Consider the following 27011-nt stretch of genomic DNA (forward strand, 5'->3'; position numbering starts at 1 on the left):
TGTAAGTTTTATATTTCATATACCTTTAATTAGAATTTAAGCATATCAATTATCAGTGTAAAACAGCATGTAAATGTTAATTAAGATTACAGTAGATTTAGATATTTTTGCATCATTATACTAATATCAAAACTCAGAAATATATTTCTTGTTTTAATTATGATCATCATATTTTGAATAACAGTACCTCTCTGGAAAGAACAGACATGTTCTATGCAACTCTATTTTTTCTTTTTACGGTACACTTATATAGCTATAAATATAAAATATTGAGATATGATATGATTGCCAATGAGACAACTATCCACCAAATGACATGGATTAGATTTGTCATTTATTGGTGTGAACAGGTTGTAATTGTGTTATACATTATACAAATCTTTTATTTTCAGACCTGATATAAAAGTACAAACCATTAAATGGGATGCCACTAATCTCCCTTTACAGGATGAATCGGTTACCGTGTTTATAACTGATTTGGTATGTATATATCTTGTCAATATAGTTTTTTACCATAAAATTTAAGAAATGGAATCGGAAATTGAAATATATTTTGATATTAAAAGCATACCATTGTTGAAATAAGATTCCACTCTTTGTGATTGATTTAAAGAGAAGTATTTTACATCCATCTTTGAATTATTATATATATGTTTAATGCAAGTGTAAGACAAACATATTATATTACATCAACAAATGTTCCATAGCAACAAAGGGGAGATAACTATAATTTATACTTTGCTGTTGCCATTGACTAGCTAATTTTGGATTGCAACACTTTCATAGCACAATGCAAGTTGATCTTAATTTTATTTATTCTTTCAGCCATTTGGTGTAAGGTAAGTTTGTACAATGTTTAACATGTTAAATGCAGTAATTCACAATGTTAATGATTGACAGAACATTACAAATGTGGGAGCCATACTTATTTTTATCCATCTGATGTGTTAAGCATTTTTCATCTGATATTTATAGTTCTTTCTTATGTTGTACTATTACATCACTGTCCCAGGTTAGGGAAGGGTTGGGATCACCCTAACATGTTTAATTCCGCCAAATGCTGTATGTATGTGCCAACCCAGTCAGGAGCCTATTTATAATTTAGTGGTTGTCATTTGTTTATGCGCTACATGTTTGTTTTTTTTTTAATTTTTTGTACATAAATAAGGCCGTGAGTTTTCTTGTTTTAATTGTTTTACATTGTCATTACGGTGTCTTTTATAGCGGACTATTTGGTATGGGCTGTGCTCATTGTTGAAGGCCGTATGGTGATCTAATGTTCTAATGTTGTTAATTTCTGTGTCATTTTGTCTCATAGGCAATCATACAACATCTTCTTTTTTATATTTATTATAGGCATAATGCTTAAATTCATAATCATTAAGTATTTCAGATATGAAAAAATGACCTGGTTTTGGCAAAAAATCATCTACAATAAGTTATTATCATACTTACTGCCTTCATCTTTTCTTGAACAAAATTGCCGAATTCATATATTTGTTTGATGGATTTTGTAGATTGGGTTCTAAGAAAGCAAATTCTAGTTTATACCCTAAAGTACTATATGAGATGTCTAGAGTGACAAAACTTAAATCAGGAAGGGCATGTTTTCTGACCCAGGACAAAAAGGGAATTAACCAGGTAAGAAATCTTACTGATGTAATAGGATGTACTGATTTATTTCCCTTTAATGTTTGCACTTGACAACCAAGCAGTTGTTAGACACCATGTATTTAAATAAATGTACTTTCTTTTTTTACAAACTTGTTGCTGAATTATGAAGGTTTAGTTGATGTTACAATATCATAAAATCTACATTATGAAGCCATAATTAATGAAAGATTTGGTAGAAAGATGCCACCTGGTAAAGTTAAAATATTATTGTATATTATTATTTATATGCCCTAGCTGATGCGGAGGGGGCATTAACTTTTAACCTTGTCTGTAAGTATGTATGTCCCAAAATTATTTTCCATTCTCTAACTTTTTTTTGCCACAACCAAATGTTACGAAACTAATACACAATGCTTATTACCACAAAAACAGATCAAATTTGAATTTTGGTGGTGTCACTTTTACTGTTCTAGAGTAATGCCATTTATAAATAGAAAAATTGTTGAATTTTTCATTTCTGTTCTCTAACTTTAGTTTGACTCAACCAAATGTTATGACATTTATTCACAATGCTTATTACCACAAAAGACAGATCAAGTTTGAATTTTGGTGGTGTCTCTTTTACTGTTCTAGAGTTACACTCCTTTACAAACGAAAATATTGCTGATTTTTTTGTTTCTGTTCACTAACTTTAGTTTGCCTTATCTAAATGTTATGTAACTTAATGCTTATTACCACAAAGCTCAAGTACAAATTTTGGTAGCGTCACTTATACAGTTTTTTAGTTATGTCCCTTTATAACATTACATGCAAGACCCATGGACACATTCCCCATTTATTCAGTTTCAAATTTTATTCAGTTATTTTGAAGATGTGTCAATAACTAGTTTCTTCTATTTGTTTTTATTCTATACAACAAAGAATGTTTAAACGTAAGACGTCTAAAGGCAATGAAGATCAGCTCATTTTTCTCAGCTCATGTCTATGCCTTGAATGAGCTCACTCAGAGCTGTATCAAATAAATACGTCTAGGTGTAATACCACCAAATCATGGTACGTCACATCCGGTTGTATACAAAAATAGGTTGAAAAAAATATTCCCTTGAATTTGACAGTTGTAGGTAATTAATTCTACATTTTATTGCAGTAAAACATTTCTGTTTCATAAACATATGTCTTGGGTATTTCAAATCACTATTGTTTTTTTATTTGGAGTTTCTATTGAATATTTTGTAAACTTGAGGTTACATGGTTCCTAAACCTTGTACACAGATTAGATAAGGGGAGAAATGTGATTGGTTTACTTCCAGTGATGGTTATTTTATTTTCTCTAATTCTATGGAAAAATATCCCTTTCCGAACCAATTGTATAAAAAAAATTTGATCAACATGTGGTTGCCTGTAATCTCAGAAGATGATTGGCTGAGTCAAAGGGTCATGACCTTTCTCAGCTCCCTGAAATGATCAAAATGTCTAACAGGTGTTTATGAAATTGACAACTTCGTGGAAGGCACTCAAAGGGGATTTTGGTTTAGAAAAAAGGAAATTTATCTTTTTTAAAATCATTAGAGAACAGATTATTACATAGTAACGCGTGGATTATCGAATTTATCCAATCTCAATAGTTAAATTATAAATTTTAAAGTCCTTGCCGAGGCTCGGACTTTAAAATTGATAATTTAACTATCGAGATTGGATAAATCTGATAATCCACTTGTATCAATGTAATAATCTATATGTATGCAATGAAATATTATGTGAAATTTTTTCTATAGTACTGGACAGGATAAAACTTTACTCATGCCAAGTATTTCTTTATTTGAATCAAAGATAGCTTCTGTACATTTTTCTGAAAAGTGCAAATTTAACAAAGACTAATAGGGGAAAACTATATTAAAGAAGTTGAAATATTATGCATGTTGTTCTTAAAAAAGAGAAAAATCACAAATTTACATAATTAACAGCATGGTAAGTTTGACACGAAAAAGCATCAAAATATGATAAAACTTATATTTACACCTACCTATAGTTTTTGTCGAGCCTTCGACTTTAGTCGAAAAAGCGAGACTAAGCGATCCTACATTTCGTCGGCGGCGGCGGCGTCCACAAATATTCACTCTGTGGTTAAAGTTTTTGAAATTTTAATAACTTTCTTAAACTATACTGAATTTCTACCAAACTTGGACAGAAGCTTGTTTATGATCATAAGAAAGTATCCAGAAGTAAATTTTGTAAAAATAAAATTCCATTTTTTCCGTATTTTACTTATAAATGGACTTAGTTTTTCTACGAGGAAACATTACATTCACTCTGTGGTTAAAGTTTTTAAAATTTTAACAATTTTCATAAACTATCCTTGATTTGTACCAAACTTGGACAGAAGCTTGTTTATGATCATAAGGTAGTATCAAGAAGAAAATTTTGTAAAAATAAATTTCCACTTTTCCGTATTTTACTTATAAATGGACTTTTTTTGCCAGAAACAAAACATTCACTCTGTGGTTTAAGTTTTTAAAATTTTTATAATGTTCTTAAACTATCCTGGATTTCTACCAAACTTAGACAAAAGCTTGTTTCTGATCATAAGATATTATTCAGAAGTAAATTTTGTAAAAAAAAAATTCACTTTTTCCGTATTTTACTTATAAATGGACTTAGTTTTTCTTCCAGTTAACATTACATACAGTCTGCAGTTAAAGTTTATAAAACATTTATTAGATTCATAAACTATCATGGATTTTTTACCAAACTTGGAAGCTTCTTTCAATCAAAAGACAGTATCGAGAGGGAAATTTTTATTAATGTTTTTCCTCATTTTTGTTGAGTCTGGGATTAACAGCAAATGTAGGCGAGACACTGGGTTCTGTGGAACCCTTACAAATTTTTTTAAGTTTAAATTATTCAGATTGGTCCACCTCATCTTTATTGAAAATATGAAAAAAAGTTTAATTGTGGAACTGTTATTTTTTTCCCGATAATAGCCCAAAAATGAGTAAAAAGTTATGAAAAATGGGAAAATCATCAAAATTGGGCACTTCCAAAGGGCTGTAGCTAAAAAAGAAGTGCACCTCCACATGATTTTTTTCTTTGCCAATTACTTCTTTACAGTCATATAAACCCAAAAATCAGGTTTACAAAAAAGGTTTAAAGGGAAACTTCGCAAAAAAATCAAAAATTGATATTATGTTCATTCTGTATAAAAATGCTCAAATTCATAGATATTAAAGTTTTATTCCGCTAGATAAGCATTCACCATCGATTTTAAATTTAGAGTATCAATTCTCTGCGATCCGCCATTTTGTCTTCTTTTCCGATTGATAAAAACGATATGTCTATAAACCACAAAGAAACAAAACTACAGTAACCGATGTAGTCGTAATTGCGTGTCGATATCTTGTCAATCGTACGGTTGTTTTATCCGACTAACTAACTTGATACGAAAAATATTCTTACTTTTTTTAAATTACCATGGTCTGTTGTTTTTAAACTGTTGATATTGGAATTAGGTGAAAAGTCAAAGTTGAAATCATAAATAAGTGTTCCGTGAAAATTGTTTTCGAAAATCTAATTTGTTCATAATTCTTTAAAGTAATAAACAAATATATTTTGATCTTCCCTCATCTGATCACCAGCATGGCTAAAGGTATTACTTCCAAAGGTATTGTGAGGGGTGTGAGGTGACACGTCCAGGTATTCAAGCGATTTCCTGTCGGGCTTGCAAGTTCATGCATCGTTTCACTTCTGCAGGTATTGATCAGTGTACACGGCTGATAACTTATAACTTATAACTTTCCATTTTGAACTATCAGATGAATAATATACAACTCTGTCTTACTTGTCATTACTAAACTCATACGCTTGTTTATAAATAACATTTCTGGTGTAAAGAATATAATTCATAAACATATAAATAATACCCAAAAAATAAGATTTGATGAAATTAAAATCTATTTAAATATTTTTTCCAAGGGTGAATTTGGGAAAATGTAATATATAGTCATTGTCAATAGTGAAGGACAGATTGGAACAGACCAGAAATATTGATTTAAAAAAATGTACGCACTTGCCGACGATTCGTTTATACGACTGGATAGAAAGTTACGGAACTATAATAGTGCAATTTAAAATATATACATGTATACATTGAACATAAGAAAAAAACATATATTTTGAATAAATAGGGGTAAAAGTGTTGTAAATAGACTAGTCCACGTATGCCAACAGTATGTAATCATCGAATGTCGATAGACTATTGTATACCAGAAGAAGAAGAGAACCAATTTGATTTAAATACAGGTCGATGTATAACTTTTGCTTTGGTTCATTGAAGCTGTGGACCTAGTAAAATCACAGATTTATATTTCAATAAGATTGTTCTCGAACAAAGGAATTCAAGTAATTCGTCATCACAATTGTTATATATGCCACTGGACGAACACTAATTATCCCCAGGGAATGTGAATATTTTGCTGGGAAACTTTTGAGTATCAAAGTTTCAAATTAATTTCGGGATTTATTTTCTTTCTTGGTATTCAATAACAGAAAAAAGAATAAATTACTTGTTTGCTAAATAGGGGTATTCTTGTCAGATAAAAGACTTTTAGTTATATTTAAAAAATAGGGAAATATGACATTAAATTGGTTCTGTCTTTTTTTTAAACATCGTTAAAAAGATGTGTGTCTAAGGTGAACGCCACAAGAACCCTGTAATACTAGTACGAGAGTATAGCATGTAAACATTCCTTCTCAATAATATGGTTGTATTGGAAATCTTTTCATACAGATTGACAACTCATTGTCCGATATGCATGTAACATTTGCCACATGACGCCCATAGTTCTTTCTACCATCATCATCTTATTCTGTGATATTGCTGTAAACATCGATGGTTCACACCCAAACAAAATGGGAGTAATGGACCTTCAGAGCTTCTCCGTGTTATACACTTGTGAAATATATAGACGAAATTTCTGTATTGAAATGAATCTACATCTCACAAACAGGATTTTCAAATAACGATTGTGAGTAATCACCTTACAAACCAATATAAACGTATGGCAAGATATAACCATGAAGGAATTTAGTTTTTGTCAGACGCAAGAACTCATCACTATATATATCATAAACGTATACGTATATATATGCATACAGTTTCAAATATTAAGAACAAGCGGTCGATGTCGATAGTCTGTTTTCTAACTGTTCAGAGTTAGACATGTCACTTGTTCATTCTTGGAAGCCTTCATATTCCCCGTCTAACGATGGGAACTCTTTCTGATTGTGTTGACTATAAATGCTTGTATGGTAATTCTGTCGTTTATCTGTACAAGCGGTTGCATTTCCTCTCCTTTCCCAACAAACAAACGAACGAAACGCCACTAGTCTGATTTCTCTGGAGCTCATCCTCAATGGCTCTTATACGTCAGGAAACTTACATGTATACTAATAATGATTGTTTCAAGAACAACGATGTATGGACGAACTATTATAAATTCGTCAATATCAGTTATGCATGACTAAAATATAACTTTTATTACAACTACTGTATTACTTATTTGGATTAATGACGGCTATCATGTTCAACATTGCACAAATATTATCATAGAATTTTAAAAAAAATCCTCAAAAATCCTCAAAAGAAATAATGCCTTAGCTTAGATAATTGATATTCTTTTCACAAAAAGTTCGTGTAAATGATTGTCAAATGAATTTAATTATGTAAGAATAAAATGTTAAAAAGAAACTAAAAAAAAATCATGCATGTTGTATATTGTATTTTTTTGTCAATTAAAAACTTTAAAATTGCAACAGTTTTATTAGCATTTAAACACAGCCAGATTTGAATACAAGTTAAGAAATTCCGGTAAAGTCAATGATATCAAACAGATGTACAATGGTATATCAAATTGGGTAATATTGCATTTAGTTTTTATAAAAGATTAAAACTACTATTTTTTGCTTCATATTTGAATCTTTACGCCAATTGCCGCTAAGAAAGTAATCAAAAATTGTTTCCTTTTATTTTTATACACTTTCGGAATTACGAATCTGAATTTTATTTTCAATTAATTTACACAATTTAATTATTGTATCTTTATTCTCATCGTGTATTAAATCTTAGTGTATTAACATCGTGACAGCATACTCTTTCTAATCCTTTCTGTTTATCCTTTCCAAATAACAACATTTATACCTGTGTACGCTTGAACTCACACCTGCGGCTAAATAGCTACAAGGTAAACGAATTGACCTCAAGCCGAGAAATATACAGTGACCTTAACAAAATAATATACACACTCTGCTCACACATTAGTTGCATTGAAATGATTATCAAAACAATAACGGTAAATAGAACTGAAATATTTTCAGTTCAATATCAGTAAAAATGTTCAATAAATATTTTATGAAAAAAATCTCAACAATAATTAATTAAATTTATTCAAAAACATTTACTAGAGATAATTTTATAGGAGTTTAATTCAATCAATACAAAACGGTATATGCATATTCATTTTCGTTCATTCTTATATTGTGGTTAATAACTTCGACCATTCGTCAGCTGTGCGCTTTTAATTATGTATATTGTCGATAAGCTATAAGAGTTAAACAGATTTTATTTTTTCCCAGAATTCAATAAATCGGGCTAATACGTCACGACCCACTCGAGAATTCAACCAAAAAAGTTACAAATACTTGATTTTCTCCGTTATTAGAAGGAATATAAATTTAAAACTTTGCAAATGTGTTTTTTATGTTAAGATGAACATAATTAGATGATAAGTAAAAAATCGCGGAATTTCCCTTTAATTCTAGAAATTTTTAGCTCCTCAGAGGTGTACATCCTTAAACTGTATGTATTCTTTTCAGGCAATGCAGTTAGTTTCCAAGTACTGGAAAAGAAGCACTACTGTGGGGATTAACATGGGAGGACTAGCAGCCTGTGTGTATATGATGTATCGTAACAGTGAAGTTTTTGACAAATCTCAACCTTTAGTGATCCCTAGATTTGATGAGAGGTCACCAAATAAAGATTCCAAGAAAGTTTCAGACATTGAATGAAGAGAAAGCATTATCATGAATCTCAAACTGTGCTCTGTATATCACTCACTGGTTAAACACTGGGTGATTTAAATTATTTTCCCATGGGAAGGGTTCAAATATTCTCTCCTTTTCTGCAGCCAAATATAGTCAGGCTTACTTGTGCAATAAACATCGTCAAATTTTTGCGCTTTCTTGTCCTAGGAATTTATTTTCTTCAAAAAAATCAGAATTATGAATCCTTGAAAAGTTGGTATACGCAAACAACATTCTTGTTCATCAAGCCCAAAGTAGTGTTTCAAAGATAATTTGTTCTGTAAATAGGGTTTCGGATCAGCAATTTTGATATTGTATGAGATTATTTTTGTTTTCATCAAAACCAAGAAATTAGTTAGTCTCTGTTCTATTCCTTTGCAACTTCTCTAGAGTTATCGTAAGTTAGAGCTTGATATGTTATCTAGACACTAGTCTATTGTTGAAAACAATATGTCGACCTAAGAGATGTCTTTTGCTTCCTGTGATTTTGGAATGCTGTCTTCTTTTATTGATAGACAATAATTTTCTGGGTTTATTTCAATGATACACAGGATAAAAAGAAATATGAAACAATAAAATGAATAAACAAATTGACTACTTTTAGCTTTAATTTTATCATACATAGCCTTCAATATTTAATACAATCATGTAGAATAACAGTCTATAAAATGTAAATTGGTTCATTTTAATATTCAATAATGTGCTGCACATTTATGGTAAGTTGTTGATATAATTTTTGGTCTATTTTCAGCAAACAACACTGTATTGTCTTTTTAAGGTCTTATAGACATGGATATTACATGTACCTCTAAAAAGTGATTTCAGTTTACGATGCACTAGAAGGTTATGAATTATTTCAAAAATTTACTTTTCCTAAAGTAAAACAGATCATGATGTAACTAATAAGTATACCATTATGATTTATACTGTGACAATGCATACAATTGAAATAACAAAGATGTTTGCTAAAAAAAGTATACACTGTCTTTTGGAACAATTGGAAAAAGATCATGTTTTGCAAATATTTTGGTGTATCTTTTATGGTGGTTTAATTAGATAGAGTTATTTTCTCTAAGGAAATAAATTAGTACAATACATTTATTGAACACTTTGGAAATAACATCAATGAAAACATGAAACAAATATAATATACATAAAACATGGCAGACAAAGACAAATGTTTTAGAGTTGCCTCCCCCTGAGATGCAATGAGATTCTTTTAAATGTCATTTTACTTACAACATAAATATCAACATACCTCTTTTAAAACAATAAAAAACAAAGTTTACCCAAAAATGATTTCTTATATTGCTTAAACAGTATCTGCAGTTTAATACAAGTTTTTACAAAAATTTGGGATATTACAGAAAAAATGTATGTGGTTTTATCAAACATTTAAAAAACACTATGGTAAGCATCAATCTTTTTTTATGACAGATTGTTTTTTGCTTCCGTCACTATTGCCAAAAGAAAAAAACATCAGTAATGTCCAACCCTCCACTCCCTCCACTTCAACTTTTTAAAATCCCTTAATGGATTCTGAATAAAGCACAAACTTGAGTAAAAATGATGCAAGCTATTATAAATATGAACACAAATGTAAAAAACCAAACTATACACGCATACATTGATGTAAAATATAAAATTTCATACAAAGAGTATTTGATAGCAGGAAGTATTGTCACAACTAGTGTTAATACATTATACATTCTCAAACAAGATAAATATATTTTAATTCTCAAACAAGACCTTGACTACCTATAAGGTTCTTGCACAGTCGGTGGAATTTTTTTTTTATAAAGTTCAATTTGCCTTTTATTTCTTTTTCAAAGAAATTAATTTTGCTTGGACATGGAATGAAGGTTCCAGCAAAATGTGACAAACATTGTGACAAACATAGATAATTTCTATGAAAATTTTAGTGTTTTACTGATGTTAATTACTTAAACTGTGCTTGCAATGATGCTGTTAAATTGTAACTAAGTGGATCAACTGTTGTTCAACAGGTTCCATTGATCTATTATTGCCAATTTTTTTGGAATCTCTATCTGTGTACCAAATCAGAAAAAAACATTTTTAAATACGTTTGATGTCATCTATACACATGTTAAAACTTGCAAAAGTCAAATGGTCAATATATAGTGAAAAAAAAAGCACTTACTCTAGCATAAAATAATCTTTAACAAACAAAATAATTTAAACATGAACTAAAAGTAACAGTATTTACACTTCATAATCACATAAAAAGAAAATGCACCAAATAATGTCTTGACTAAATCTAAAATGCTGCATGTTCTGAGATTCACATTACTCTTCTAAATATTTACATCATCTTCACAGATGTAGCCTACAAAAATAAAAATCAGTGAATAAGCATCTTAAAGTCATATGAAACCTCAAATTAAAAAAAAAAAATGATGCATATGTTTTTTATAACTAAATGGATAGTTTCCATTATAAAACTTATGTACATATACTTTTTTCTGGAGAAAATTCTTCAGAAAATTGTCCACATTTAGAAGAAGTTTACTTATTTCAATTGCTTGCTTCCAGGAAGCAATTCGCCGACATATTTTCCGTATATGCAAGTGACCTTAGCGTGACCCTTCTCGTAAGAATCCGGTGATTGCAGTACCCATGGGTCTGTCATTAAAATAAATTATTATCTGATTATACATGTTATTCATGTGCTCAATATCCATGCTTCTTTTGTTGATTGTTTACTATAAGGTGACAATCGGTAAATTACAGTTTCAAAACACAATAATTAATTACCTGCCATGTTTTCACATAATAACAGACAGAGAGAGAAAAAAAATCGTGTTTGCGCAAAAAATGATTAAATCGTGCACAAAAGACAAAGTTTATCATATATAAATGCATTGGTTCAAGAATTGTATAAACATTATTTTTCACCAGTCACTCGTTTCATATGACTTTAATGAGAAAACAGGGATGATAAAATAAATTAATCGAAGCACTGAGGGTAAAGATTGCTTTCATTTTGCAATTTTGTAAAATTTTTAATAAAAACATTGCATTGTATTTTTGATAGACAAGTTAAAATTTGAGTTATCTTCCTTTGTTTGTGATTGTTTACCCTTGAAGATAAATGCATAGGATGATATAGTATGGTCCCATTAATGGAGAAATAACTTTTATAATTGGAATGTCAATTTCTAATCATTTCCTTGTCAAAATTGACATATGTAACTAATTGTTTTATGTAAAACAGGGTCTTGTTTCACATAGGTTTTGATAAAATTAAATGTGAGCATCAATTTTCCCAATTAACATGTAAATATTTGTTAAAACATCTTATATAAAACTTTATTGTCAATCTCAAAATGAAGCTATGTAAAAACATCAAGAAGATATTAGCCCAATCATAAATTGATAATTCTTAAAATATAAGCCTTTGTGAAAGAATAGTCGCCAAACAAGTCTCATTGATACCTGGTAATATTTGTTGAGTGAAAACACTCTAGCCTAGCCCAGGCAAACAGAAATACATCTATGAACACTTCTGAAAAAGGTGTAATAAATTACTTCTCAAGCTACAAACAATTAATAGAATTTCAGAGAATATAGGGTATATATCCAGGACACTAAATGAGTACATCAACAGCAAAAAAAAAACAAAAAAATGCACAGGAACAGTGCTTTAATTGCTGTTCTTCATCTCAAAGTCAAAGTGAGGCCCTCAACACTAAACAAAAACAAGAGCTGTCACAACGACAGCAAACCGGATTTATTAACATTTATTTGTGTCCTGGCAATATCACAAGAACCATAACTAATGAATGCTGAAAGTGAAAATCGTCAATATCAAATTTGACCTCCATTTTGTAGTCAGTATCAACATATTAAAATTTGAAAAGCTTAGATTGAATGGTTCATTAGGCAGCAACCATTTGATTTTCTGGGGGGGCTATGGTTTTTTTTTCTGTACAAACTTTTTTTTCGCCTGCAGCGAAAAACAATCTATTTTTTTTGCGACAAGTCGAAAACAATTTTTTTCTTTCAATTTTAGCATTACATATAGTGGCAGCTGAGGGTGAAACAAACAATTTTTTTTTCTCAGAATCAAAAACAAATTATTTTTTTCTCCAAAAACTGGAAACAAACTTTTTTTTCCAAAAAAAACCATAGCCCCCCCCCCAGAAAATCAAATGGTTGCTGCCTTAGTAAATGCAACAACGTGAATGGAAACGCCATTTTACGATCTTTCAAGAACCATAACTCCTGAACGGTAAAAGTCAAAATCGTCATTATTGAACTTGACCTCTATTTTGTCATCAGTAACAACATATAAAAATTTCAAAAGCTTTGGTTGAATGGTTTATGAGAAAATGCACGGACACGACTGGAAACACCATTTTTCAATCTTTCAAGAACCATCACTCCTGAACGGTAAAAGTCAAAATCATCATTATTGAACTTGACCTCCATTTTGTCATCAGTAACAGTATATTAAAATTTGGGAAGCTTTGGTAGAACAGTTCATGCGTAAATGCACGGACACGACTGAAAACTCCATTTTCAATCTTTCAAGAACCATAACTCCTGAACCGTAAAAGTCAAAATCGTCATTATTGAACTTGACCTCCATTTTGTCATCGGTAACAACATATTAAAATTTGGATAGATGTGTCTCTACGCATGTGCAGGAATGGAAGGCGGAAAATTTTGAAGCTCCGATTTTGTTGAAGATTTCCATGATATTGTCGAGCTGTAACACAAAATAACACTTATATTTGTGTCTAAATGGTGTTTTATCCTTTTAATAACAAGATTTGTATATTTTTAACCCACCACCAAGCGAAGTTTTTGCAAAAAACTCTTAGACATCATTCCGTCTCGTTCTGGTCAGTGGTCGGCCATGTTGATTTTATCATCCAAGACACTGTAAATATTACTTGTGAGCCAAACCCTGATAGATTTCCTGACAGCAAATGGTAGAGCCTTATGTATATATGCACTGCACCATTATTTTTACCTTTTACAGTACATTTTAATTGAAAGTGTTGTGTATTTTTTAACACTTCCGTTTTGTCCACACTTTTAGGTTTTATTAAAACCCATCTCGTTAGTTATTTTATTCTTTACATTCATTGTGCCTGAGTTAAAGTCTAGTTAAACGCTGTTTTATCCATTTTATTCATTTTTACTGTAATTAACGTACCTGTAGTCTGGGTGACGAAACTAAATCTTAATAAATAACTTGTATTAAAGTCCACTAACTACTGCCATTGTCTATATATTTTAACTTTTTGACTTGCCATCCGTCACGATGATTCGTTCAACACGTACACGACAAGCAAGAAAGCCGTTCACTCCAAGTCGGCCAACGGTACGAAGTTCAGTTAATTATAATATTAATAAGACGAAAGCATTAAATCAGAAGTTAGAAGCTACGGACCGTGATCATCTTAAGGTAGAGCTGAAAAACGGGAACCTAGTGTTGACTTTTTCAACCGCAGCTTTTGAGGCATTTAGAGCAGTAACTCGAACAATATATACATCACTGCCATTTGAAAATGTTAAATTTGAATTTGAAAACAGATTATCAAAAGATGGTATTACAAGGGTAGAGGAATCTCTGGTGGCATTTAAGGGTGGTATTAAATTATACAGGATTAATTTATATTTGACGACTTCAGTTGTTAATGTGAATGGTGGACATTTACAAACTTTTTATTCCGACCACTTGCATTTTATTATTAGTGAGCTTGACAAGATTGGGGATTTTAGTAATATGAACAAGATAATGAGGGACAAAATTTGTGAACTTTTAGAAACTGACAAAATTGCACAAGATTTTAAAAGTGTAACTGACTCTTCTAACATTGTGAGTAACACTGATGCAGCATCAAATATTACTTGTGACACAATTAGTCTTCCAGGAAGAGGGCGGTCTATAGATATGAACTTAAGTATAAATGAAACTGAAATGTGTCTGGTTTGCGACAAACATTGTGCAGATAACGCAGTATTGTGTGATAGGTGCAATGCCTGGTCTCATTATGCTTGTGAAAACATATCACTCTCAGATAGAAAGGGCCTCGAATCTGGAAACAATTATTATACTTGTACAAGCTGTAGGGATTTATTAACTATAGACAATATTGATAGATCTGAAATTCAGGAGTGTAATCCGTCTGTTAATAGCACCGAAGACAATAGTTGTCCATCCATAGTGAAAGTTTTAAATGCAAGGGAGCTTGGGGGTAAAAAGAATAGTAGGAGTAAAAGTGTGAGTACTCCAAAGTCCATTGGAAACTTACCACGACGTATAAATATTAATAGAAAATGTGTAGATGTAGCTATAAATACTGACATTTGCTTTAGTGATACCAAAATTTTGGACAATTTACCTGATAAGGAAAAACAATTAAAAGCTAAAGAGCGTGAATTAGTTAATAAAGAATCAGCTCTCAAAGTAAAAGAACGAACATTAAATGATACTAGTAAGAAATTAGCTGCAGCACAATCGTATATATATACTTTGGAAAAGAAAATTGAAGAATTAGAACAGTCTCTTATATTAAGTGAACGTGCTAAAAGTATGCAGAATGTTAACAGTGATTGTAATTCTCAAAGTAACACTAACAATAACTCTAATAGTGAGCTCAAAATTCTTGAACAGAGGTTTAATCTGTTAGAAAGCAAAGTAGGACAATTTCTAAATAGTGATAAAAGTATAGTTATAAATAATAACAATTATGGCTCTAATAATCGTCATGAACTGTCTCAAGAAGGGTCCGATACCCCAGTATATAATGTACAGGCGACAGAGTGTATTTCTAGTTCTCAGGACACTGTTTCTCAAAATCTAGTCAATAGTGGGGTCTCAGTAGATACCAACTTGATAAAAACATCATGTAACATTTCTGAGCAGGACAATACCGCAAAATCAGATACATCTTTTTTAGAAAAAACTGTGAAGAAAAAAAGGCCTCCAAGGTACAGGAGAAAAACCCCAAAACAACAACAGCATGTTGTAAACAGTCTTCAACCTCAATGGCCAATGCAACAAACGTTACCGAGTCAAGTATATGCAAGGTTACCAGTGTATCCTCACAGTCAAAATCTGAACATATCGGCCAATCACTATGTGAATCAGCAAATACCAACAATGGTAAGGCAACCGTTATTTCATCCTTCAATGTTGAGAACTTCACAACAAATGCCGTATACCTATCAGAGCTACTCGGGAATGTAGATATTTTAGCTATACAGGAACATTGGTTATGGTCTTTCGAAAAATCAAAATTAGAAACTTTTGCTGCTGAACGCGATTTTTGTACTACTATAAAATGTACTGACGAATATGATCCTATTAGTAATAGACAGCGCATGCGGGGATGGGGTGGTTGTGGTATTTTATGGAGAGCACACCTAGACCAATTTGTGAAAATTCATGATGATGGTAATGAACGTATTTGTGTTATAACTTTAGACACTAAGCCGAAACCAATATGTATTGTGGCCGTATATATGCCCTGTACTGGTAGTAAGGAATATGACCGAAAATATGAGCAATGTTTTGATGAGATAAGTGAATTAACTATTAAATTTGCACACCACACCATAATAGTGCTAGGTGACTTAAATGCCTCATTGATTCGTAAACAGAAAACTACAAGAGACAAAGTGTTTTTAGCATCAATACAGGAAATAAATTTATGTGTACCAAGGAATTATCCTTCTAGTCATACGTTTTTTCACCATAATGACAAAGCTTCGTCACAAATAGACTATATTTTAGCTTTTAATGATAGTAACTTTTTTATTGAGACAGATATATATTGTATGTCGCCGTTAAATTTGTCATCTCATGTGCCAGTGACTGCTAATTTTATATGTAATTTACATGCTACGGAAAAAACTGATGTAGTCAATACTGCTACGATGAATAGAATTAACTGGGAGAAATGTGATACGTTGAAGTACCAAAGGTTACTTGATGAAAAATTTAATTCCTTAGATATTGCATCTGGAACTTTAGATGAACAATTTCAAAATGTGGCTGATATTTTTAAAACAAGTGCAGAGGATGCTTCAGAGGAGGTTAAAAAACGTAGGGTTCGAAAGTTAAAGCCGTGGCCTATGAATTTGAGAAGTCTTTGTCATGACAGTAAACAAGCATATAATATTTTCAAACAAGATGGGGGAAATAAATGTGAAACTAACATTTTATGGGTGAACTGTAAATTGGCTAAAAAGAAACTCCGACAAGCTCAGAGGCAGTTGGATGCCAATAATAGATATAAACTGTATTATGAAATAATGGACTCATATACTTCAAAATCAGAAGCTCTTTTACAAACTTATTAATATTCAAAGAACTGGGCAAGTTAAGAAATTGACTAAATTAGTTATTGATGGCATAAATCTTGAGTCCTCAGAAGAAATAAGGGATGGCTGGGCATCGTATTTCGAAAAATTAAGTACATTATCTACAAGTTCATCATTTTGTGATCATCAGCATCAAATTGTGAAGCGTAATATACAAAATATTTTGACACTACAAAATTCAGGGAATAAGGGAATGCAATATGCAACTTTAGATGAAGTTACAGCAGCTATAAACAAAATGAAAAATGGAAAGTCACCTGACGAGTTAAATCTAATGAGTGAACATTTGAAATGTGGTGGACAAATTGTACCTATAATATTAAAAGCTCTTTTTGATCGTGTTTTACAAGAAAGAGATGTACCTGAAATTTTTCAGTCTGGAATTATTACTCCAATACACAAGAGTCATGGTAAACCCTTGCAGGATCCAAATTCTTATAGGCGAATTACAGTATGTAGTATAATGGGAAAAGTTTTTGAGACTATACATATGTCTAAAATTTCACCAGACTTAGATAGACTTCAAAATAAATTGCAACGTGGTTTTACTAAACGGGTATCTCCAACAAATGCAGCTTTACTACTTACTGAGGCGCTAGCTGACGCAAAGGATCGTAAAAAGAAAGTATTTGTAGCCTTTATTGATGCTTCTAAAGCATTTGATGTTGTGTGGCATGATTCTTTAATGTTAAAACTTTTTCAGTCTGGAGTTAAGGATGAGGATTGGTTTGTAGTATATAAATGGTATCAGCAAATGAGATCAAAGGTTAAGTGGGATGGACATTTCTCAAGAGCTTTTGATGAGCAACAGGGAGTTAGACAAGGTGGTATTTTGTCTCCTACTCTGTATAAACTTTATATTAATCCGTTATTAGATTGGTATCAAAACAAACATTTGGGCCTCCGTATTGGAACGATACATATTGCCTCACCAGCATGCGCAGATGATATTGTATTATTAGCGGAAGATGCTATTTCATTACAGACAATGTTAAATTTACAAGAAACTTTTGCAAATAAAGATAGATATTTTATTAGTGAAGCTAAAAGTAAAATTATGACTTTCAATAGTAGAAGAAATGAAAAATGTGTGGATGAATTTTATTTACACGAAAAACCTATAGAACATGTTGTTTCATATACTCATGTCGGAATTAATCGAAATTCAGTTGAAAAATGTTTGGTATCAGAAAGAATCAAATTAGCTAGACGAACCTGCTATTCGCTAATGGGTGCAGGTATGCACGGATATAATGGAGTCAACCCAAATATAGTCATCAAATTATGGAATACATATGTTCCCCACGATTAATTTTTGGACTAGACTGTGTAACACTTACCAGAAAGGAACTGGATGAATTGAACTTTTTTCACAAATCACAACTTAAAATTCTGCAAAACTTGCCAGAACGAACCGCTGATGCAGCAATATATATTCTGTCTGGCCAGATGCCAATAGAAGCGTTTTTACATAGACAAATTTTAGTAAACTTTGGCAACATTGTGCGAAACAATGATATAGAGAAGGAGATATGTATTAGACAACTTGTAATGAAGGATAATACCTCTCATAGCTGGTTTATTTATGTGAACGATATACTCTCATTGTATGAATTTGAATCTATTTTTGACATCCTAAATTCAATTCCAAATAGAGAAAGTTGGAAAAACTATGTGAAAAAGAGAATAGAAACATTCTGGAGACAGAAGATAACGAATATGGCAGAAGGAAAGTCTACTCTTCGCTTTTTGCATCCCATGTCAATGAATTGTGAAACTGTTCATAACGTTTGGGCCAACACAGGACTTGACTCTATTTCTATTATGAAAGCTAATGTAAAAGCTAGACTACTTACAGGAGTGTATACACTGCAATCAAATCGTAGTAGATTTAATAAGTATGAAGTAAGTGCAATATGTCCGTTGTGTATGGATGAGATCGAAGATATTGAACATTTCTTACTACAATGTGCTAGTACAGATACTGTGAGGAATCAATTTATTCCAAAGCTAAGAACTTTGATTTATGACTTTAATCATGAAATAGGAAATCTTGTCTTCTCAAACAATTCAATGCTATTGAGGGTGATTTTGGATGTTTCTAGCCCACAAGTTCCAATTTTAATACAGACTTTTTCATTTATGGAGAAAATTGAGGCCATAACAAGAGGAATGGTATATGCTCTACACCATAAAAGATGCTCTATACTGGATCTAGTTGGCAGTTAGGATGGCAAAGTCATTTAAAGTCATTTAAAATCATTAAATAGTTTAAAATAAAATAAATAAATTTATTAAGTTACTATTAATCAAAAGTTTAAGGTTTAATATGACAATTAAATGTTAAGTAAGCCTTGTGTTCTGATATTTTTACTTAAATTTAAGTTTGTAAGGAAACTTAAGGGTTGATACAAATGGCTAAGTTGTTCTATTAAGTTAAGAAAATACTTTTCTATTAAGGTATAAGGAAATTATACTAGGATAATAAAAATTTTGTCCCAAATAGGTGATAAAGTAACTATTATGTAAGCAACTTTAATTGTTGTGTGTTTTTTCTAGTGAAGTAGGAGATATAAGGCTACTGGTGCAGTGTAAGGAAACTTGAGTGAATGACCAACAAAGATGGCATATTGGTTTAATTCAGAATGAACAATAAAAAGCTGAGTTATATGCTGAGTAACAAATTGCCACAGTAACATTGATAATTTGGTGGTACATGAAGTAATTTTAGATTTTAGCATATATATGCCACAGTGCATGAACTTTTAAAGTAATAGACATTGATTAGTGTATAATTGATATAACGTATGTGATTTATATGGAGTTCAAATGTATATAGTATGGTGATGGAACAGTTTCCTGCACGTTTACAAAAGTGATTTGACATTAAGTTATTTTAAAGTTTATGTTTGAATTGAGCTCCTAGCTGGGATCGCAGCCTTAGCTCAATTTGGATAAGACCAACTGCCGTTGCGTTGTAAATTGGTGGTGGGTACGCCAGGCTGTGTTGACATCCAATACACCAGTATCTAGAACAATATATTTAGGCGAAATAATACTGGTATTATATGCACCGATCATATACACTGTATAATATTCCTGCACATGCACACAGTTGCTTACAGTAAATCAGTTGCTAATCCGTGCTACACTACAAAAGTAGTGGTACTCCAGATAGTGGAGGAAAGAATAAAGAAGAAGAAGTTTGGTAGAACAGTTCATGCGTAAATGCACAGACACGACTGGAAACTCCATTTTTCAATCTTTCAAGAACCATAACTCCTGAACGGTAAAAGTCAAAATCGCCATTATTGAACTTGACCTTCATTTAGTTGTCAGTAACAACATATTAAAATTTTAAAAGCTTTGGTTGAACGGTTCATGAGTTAATGCACAGACAACATTTGATTGCCGCCCGCCCGCCGTACATCCCCAAATCAATAACCGACATTTTTGTCACAAAAATCTGGTTAAAAAAACTTTCACCTCACTGGAAATTTAAGACTGTTGCTAGCACAGGTTTAAACTGCTATAGAAAAGAAAAGGGTACGGGTACCTGTTGTCTATTTTCTTTAAATTTCTGAACGGGTCCTACATCATGGATATAGAAATCTTTAGTTTTAGTTTTAAACTATATCAGAATCTTGCAAACTACATGCTACTTGAAATGTTTCAGGTTTTCATAGAATACAAAGATAACTTGTACATATATCATAAAGAATAATTATTACTTTGTAAGAGGCTGAGGATAAAATATGGAGAAGCATTTCAATTTTAAGTCTTTCTGTGCCTCCTTCTAACCACTAACCCTGCCTGCCATTTAAAGGGTTTATTTCAAACCTTATAGTCTATAGATAAAGATGTTGTTACCTCTGTCATGATATTGCACATGCCTTTTTCTTTGGACAAGAACATCTTTCATGTACTGGTACATCTTCTAAAACAACTTCTATGTGACGTCCACAACCTTAAACAAATATAAAAATCATGCATATTGATGAGGTCTCAATTTACATCAGAATTTGGAAAGGTGCATAATGAACAAGTATTTATAATGGAAGGAGTAGCTATCAAAAATATAAATAAGCAAGCTTTGCCATTCCACAAAACAAACACACGCAAAAGGCAAACAAATTAAAAAAAGAACACTTGTGTTTTGCAACCATTTATTTTCTGTTCTGTCTTTTTTTTTTTTTTTACCTTATATACTTTTTAGGTTAAAGTCATTGTATTGTTTTTGTTTGCAGTTTTTTATTTTCATTAATTTGTTTGTTTGTCTGTCTGCTTATTTTGTTGATTTCTTTTATTGTTGTTTTTGTTTTTTGTTTTTGTTTTTTTTTTTTGGGGGGGGGGGGGGGGGGTTCTTATATTGGTTTATATTGCCTTACTTTTGGTAAATAAATGTAAACATGGTCCAGAATGAAAGAGTTTCTGAATTATGATTAATATTTTGCAAGGGATAATTTAAATACAACAATATGCTTATAACAAACCATTTATAATATATTAAACCACCAGATTTTATCTTATAATATATTAAACCACCAGATTTTATCATGTAAATCATTTCTAAGTCAGTTATTCTAATAAATCTTGAAAAAGGATTTGCAACCAAGAACACTAAATGGTATTGTATAAGAATAAACAATATCATATGATTTGAAGGAAGAAGATAGAAACAAGTCAGCAAGTCATTATTTATAATTGTTGTTTAAATAAGGAAGTCGAACTATAATGAACAAAAGGATTGGTTAACTCTTCTGAAAAGAAAACCCAATTTAAAAGTGCAATTATAATGAAATTTAAAAAAAAAAATAACACAAGGTTTTTTTCTTAGAATCCGAGTATGATGCGTTCCTTGCTTTGTATCTACCATAATACTCTATGATATGAAACAATAGAGAGAACACTTTTATTCCGTTTTAAAAAAAATAGAAAAGCTATACTTAAATGAGTAAAACGTACAAAATTCAAAAGTTTAACACTGTTGATATATGACAGTGATGGTGATATATAATGTTATCTGAGAAGAATTCGGCGTTTTTTATGCACCGATCTGCAATTCGTTTGTGCCGATTTTTTCTTTCACTTGCGCCGATTTTATCTTTCATTTGCGCCGATTGTGTACAGGTGAATGGTTTTTTTTTTCTTTCTATTTTATCATTTTAAACCTCTTCGGTTAGCCAGTTGTACATATGTTATGAATTGTCAATTGTAACATGTATACAACTGTTGTCCCCTGCTCACCATAGGGAGGTGCAAGTAGGCTTTCGAGCAGGATAAGTCAATTTAAAAGATAAAAGCAATCTCTATTTACATCCACTAAAATCACGGGTTAAAAATTTATTTACAGCATTCAAAAGCACAACATTAAAATTTTATCCAGATTTTACCAATATACCTACTGGCAGAAGTCCGTTACACTAGGTATAGTGCATGTATTTACTCACCTGTTTTAAAGTCATAAGATACCTCAAATTAAAAAAAAATAATGTATATGTTTTTTTATAACTCAATGGATATTTTTCATTATAAAACTTATGTACATATATACATTTTTTCTGAAAAAAATTCTTTAATTTATTCATATTTAGAAGAAGTTTACTTTATTTTAATTGCTTCCTTCCAGCAAGCAATTCCCCCGACATATTTTCCGTATGCAAAGTGACCTCAGTGTGACCCATCTCGTTAAAATCCGGTGATCGCAATACGCATGGATGTCCTAAACTATTATCTGAATTTACATGTTAAACACGTGCTCAATTTCCATGCTTTTTTCAGTGTTGATTTTTTTTGTCGATTGTTCACGGTCAAACAGGTGACAATCGTTAAACTTCGGCTTCAAAACACGAACTTAAATTACCTGCCATATTTTCACAACAACACTGACCGATTGAAGAAAAATGACGATTATACGAAATTTACACGAAAAAAATGATAAATTCGTGCACAGAAGACTAAGTTTATGATGTTTGTATGCATTGGTTCAAGAATTGGAAGAACATTATTTTTCACCGGTCACTCGTTTCTTATGACAATGCATTGCGAATATAGAATCGGCGCTAATGAAAGAATGCAAGATCGAAAAAATTATAATTGACGCAAATGCAAGATCGAAAAATTTATAATCGATGCAAATGCATGATCGAAAAATTTATAATCGGTGCAAATGCATGATCGAAAAAATTATAATCGGTGCAAATGCATGATCGAAAAATTTATAATCGGCGCAAATATCAAACTCCCAACAAATTAATCCAAGTAACTAAACTTAACCAATTTGAAACCCCGTTTCGAAAATGTGTAAGTCATGAGTTTCCAATACACAATTGTTTTAGGGAGTTAGGTCGACATTCTTCGCCTATCACTAAAACAAACACTTGATATAAAATTGTGGCCATTTGCAATTATTTATCCATAACAATCAGGATTGAAACCCTTGCCAATGCTCCAAGTACTGTGACTACACGATTGATTAAGTGGTTAAGGTGGAATATACGATACTAGTTTTCTAATACTGCTTGTGCTATTCAAAAGAACCCTGCGACTTTTCGATATTGATTTAGTGGTAGGTTGAATACGATATTCCAACACTGCTTACATGCTTTCCAAAAGGACCCTGCGACTTTTCTATATTGATTTAGTGGTAGGTTGAATACGATATTCTTACACTGCTTACATGCTTTCCAACAGGACCTTGCGACTTTTCGATATTGATTACTAGTAAGTGGTTGGTGGAATACGATATTCCAACTTAACTTGTGCTTTCCAAATGGACACTGGGACTTTTCGATTAATTAAGTGGTAGGTGGAATACGATATTCCAACTTAACTTGTGCTTTCCAAATGGACATTGGGACTACTCCATTGATTAAGTGGTAGGTGGAATACGATATTCCAACACTGTTTGTGCTTTCCAAATGGACCCTGGGACTTTTCAATTAATTAGTTGTAGGTTAAAAACGATATTCCAACACTGCTTGTGCTTTCCAAATAGACACTGGGACTTTTCAGTTGATAAGTGGTTGGTTACATACGATATTCCACAATAAAGGTGCTTTCCAAGAAGACACCATGCGATTATTCGATTGAATTTGTAAGTGGTAGGCGGCATACGATATCACATACTGGTGCTTTGAGTCACTATGTAAGATCATAGTATAAAAATATACGGATTGAATTCAGTAATTTTCGTTGTACAAGGTCAGTAAAGGCTCTTATGAATATAAATACAACAGGTAAAATCAAATTTTCCTAAAACTTAAATGTTTTTTCTTTGGTTTAATGTTTCCTGTATTAAATGCGTATATTTATTCTGTAATTCATTCTCACGAGATCCAAAGGAGAGCAATATAAAACACACCTTATTCAAATTACACTTAACGGAGAAACTTGTATTACTGACACTTTAAACACACCAATTGACTTTTCATTATTTAAATGGCAGGTAGAGAAATCACCCGAAGGCTAACAATGATACAATTGTAAAAATGTGTTCATTTTCTATCGAGAAGATGTATTAGATACATTATTGTATCAATTTCCATCAGACACCAGAGAGGCGCTTCGACAGGGAAAGGATAATCACATTTTCCCCTCTTACAAATAAGCCTCTTCATTTCTGTGGATGTTTAAGTTTGTTTTAAGTAAAAACTTAAATATATTCCTTTGATATAATTTATTTAGCGTTCATATGTACCAATTTAAAAGCCAGTTTATTGACTTAACTAGAAAGTTAAAAGCTTCGTTGGCAAAATATTAGACAACACCGTGTTTATTTCATAAAATTCCTATCCGTTATTTTTAAATGGAATTAGATAAATATGGCATACAAGCAATGGATAAAGAAAGGACCACCTTTATATAAAAATTTGTAGAAACAACATTTATTTTGTTAACCTCTTCGGACAAAATTGCGGAAGGGGCATACCGTGAGAACAACACACAACTTTTCATTGAACAGAACAGAAATATTCGACGCAGCCGGGTTTTCAATAATTAAAGCTATTTCATCATTCATGGTGTAAAATGTACTGGACTTTTTAATTCCAGCAAAAATGTCCATATAACAGAAGAAATGACAAAATGCAACCACATCATATATTTTGTTTAAAATCCTCCTTGGCCGAAAATGCGATTGATGCCGGGACATGCACAAATAAAACAGATGCACATAAAATTCTTTCAAAGCAACTCTTAACTATTCAACATAAGGTCTACTGGTGAATTAAATGTTTTTCATCTTTAACAATGTAAAATCACATATACTTCAAAATCGTCTGACAAGTATGTACTAAGTAATGTATTGTTATATACATGTATGTAGAATTATGATAAATTAGTCAACTGATATATTATAGACATATTTATAGATATATACACATATTTGTATTTACATATTTCTGACTGATCTTAATGTGTTACATATATATTTTTTTATAATTTTTTAGTGTCGGTAATCCATCAGCAGTTCAGGACAGACTTCGATTGAACTTTAATCGACGATTTCGTTTCTTTCCAATTTTTTTTCATTTTTTTTAACTTCACAAGACTGGCATTAAACCGGTTAATAATTTGATTTCCATATTGGGCCTTAACAGTGTTAATATTGTAAACAACATAATCGTATTGTAATTAATAAAATAAAAAAACAGTGGTGTACAGTTTATACATGATTTACAAACTTAAGTGCAACATTAATTTATTCTTACCTGCCCATGTCATTTTTTGGCACTTTTTACACCTTACTTTTACACACATCCTTTAACTTGTCACACACATTCTCTTAATCCAACCCAGTCAAGATCGCATCTCCATCAAGATCATAAAATAGAACGCCCTGAAAAATTACCTGTACATCAGACAGGTGCAATTAGGAACACTCCTTACAAATGTGTTCGAGTGAAAATTATAAAGACGAATGTCTACTTACCTAGCTATTTTCCTGCCTATCGAGGAACACCACCGGTTATAGGTTTTGATTGATCCAAGTGCATATTCGAAATTATTTTCACATATATTATAACGATAATATACTTCACAACATAAATAACGCACCACAGCTTACCATATTTATTAAGTTTCACAGTTTTTGTTTTTTGCTAGATATGTATTATATTCAAAGCCTTCAAATTAATACAGAATATCAGGGAGATTTTCATTTGAATGGCGACAACAAAGATTTAAACCTCAAAAGTAGAAAAAAAAAATAAAAGTCTGATGAAGTCAATTACAAATAGGTCATTACTCATGAAGACGGAATTGCATTATGGGAAACTGAAAACCATAATCAGATTCGTTGATTTCAGATCATTTCAGGTGAAAATTTACACACAACTTCAAAATTCTGCTAGACATGACTTATTTTTACAAAGACTTATTATTTTACCAAAAGGTGCAAGATGTTGCCCTGGACATCTCTCTGATGATTTTTTTCAGCTTTTCGTGTGAACAAATTGTTGAGAAAAAAAACATCAAGCGATTTTAATCGTACTGAAATCACCAATTTATTGAAACAAATAAGGGACATAGCCAGAAAGTGATATTTATAATTTAACTGGATTTACAAAGGCTAATTTTGATGATGTCTGCCAGAAAATATTTAGTTGAAACCTTTTGTACCTGAAAATCTGGGGTTTGAGCATATAACATGGAATCATGTAATAAATAATCACACTCGTCCATTAGCACAGTCCCTCTTCGGTGATATTACAAATCCTGCTATCCTTGTTGTAAATAGAACATACATATATATATATATATATATATATATATATATATATATATATATATATATATATATATATATATATATATACAAAAAATTGTCAATTTCCAATTCCAACGAAGATTGTTAAGCATGCATAAACAGTCAGGATTCTGCTTCGTCAAAATTATTTCCCCATTACGCCAGTTTATTTTTACAATCGTAGAAATGGAAGCTAGTTGTAGGGATGACGCGC

General features: G+C 31.4%; 1 protein-coding gene and 1 long non-coding RNA gene across 2 annotated transcripts in view; one reads left to right on the forward strand and one right to left on the reverse strand.

The window, feature by feature from the left end:
* LOC143042208 (tRNA (guanine(6)-N(2))-methyltransferase THUMP3-like) overlaps positions 1 to 9287 on the forward strand; it is a 23114-nt gene extending 13827 nt beyond the window's left edge. Inside the window, exons 6-9 of the mRNA XM_076214479.1 lie at positions 393 to 480; positions 826 to 839; positions 1518 to 1641; positions 8482 to 9287. Coding sequence (XP_076070594.1) covers positions 393 to 480; positions 826 to 839; positions 1518 to 1641; positions 8482 to 8673 — 418 coding nt within the window. The 3' untranslated portion in view covers positions 8674 to 9287. The remainder of the gene's footprint in view (positions 1 to 392; positions 481 to 825; positions 840 to 1517; positions 1642 to 8481) is intronic.
* On the reverse strand, positions 9283 to 25917 carry LOC143042229 (uncharacterized). Its single transcript, XR_012967918.1, has 3 exons — positions 25761 to 25917; positions 20920 to 21016; positions 9283 to 11035 (listed from the first exon to the last, which is right to left on the reverse strand). It is a non-coding gene; the product is annotated as an uncharacterized LOC143042229 (long non-coding RNA).
* Positions 25918 to 27011: the final 1094 nt, after the last annotated feature.

This window comes from Mytilus galloprovincialis, chromosome 1, assembly GCF_965363235.1.
Source record: "Mytilus galloprovincialis chromosome 1, xbMytGall1.hap1.1, whole genome shotgun sequence".
Lineage (NCBI taxonomy): Eukaryota > Metazoa > Mollusca > Bivalvia > Mytilida > Mytilidae > Mytilus > Mytilus galloprovincialis.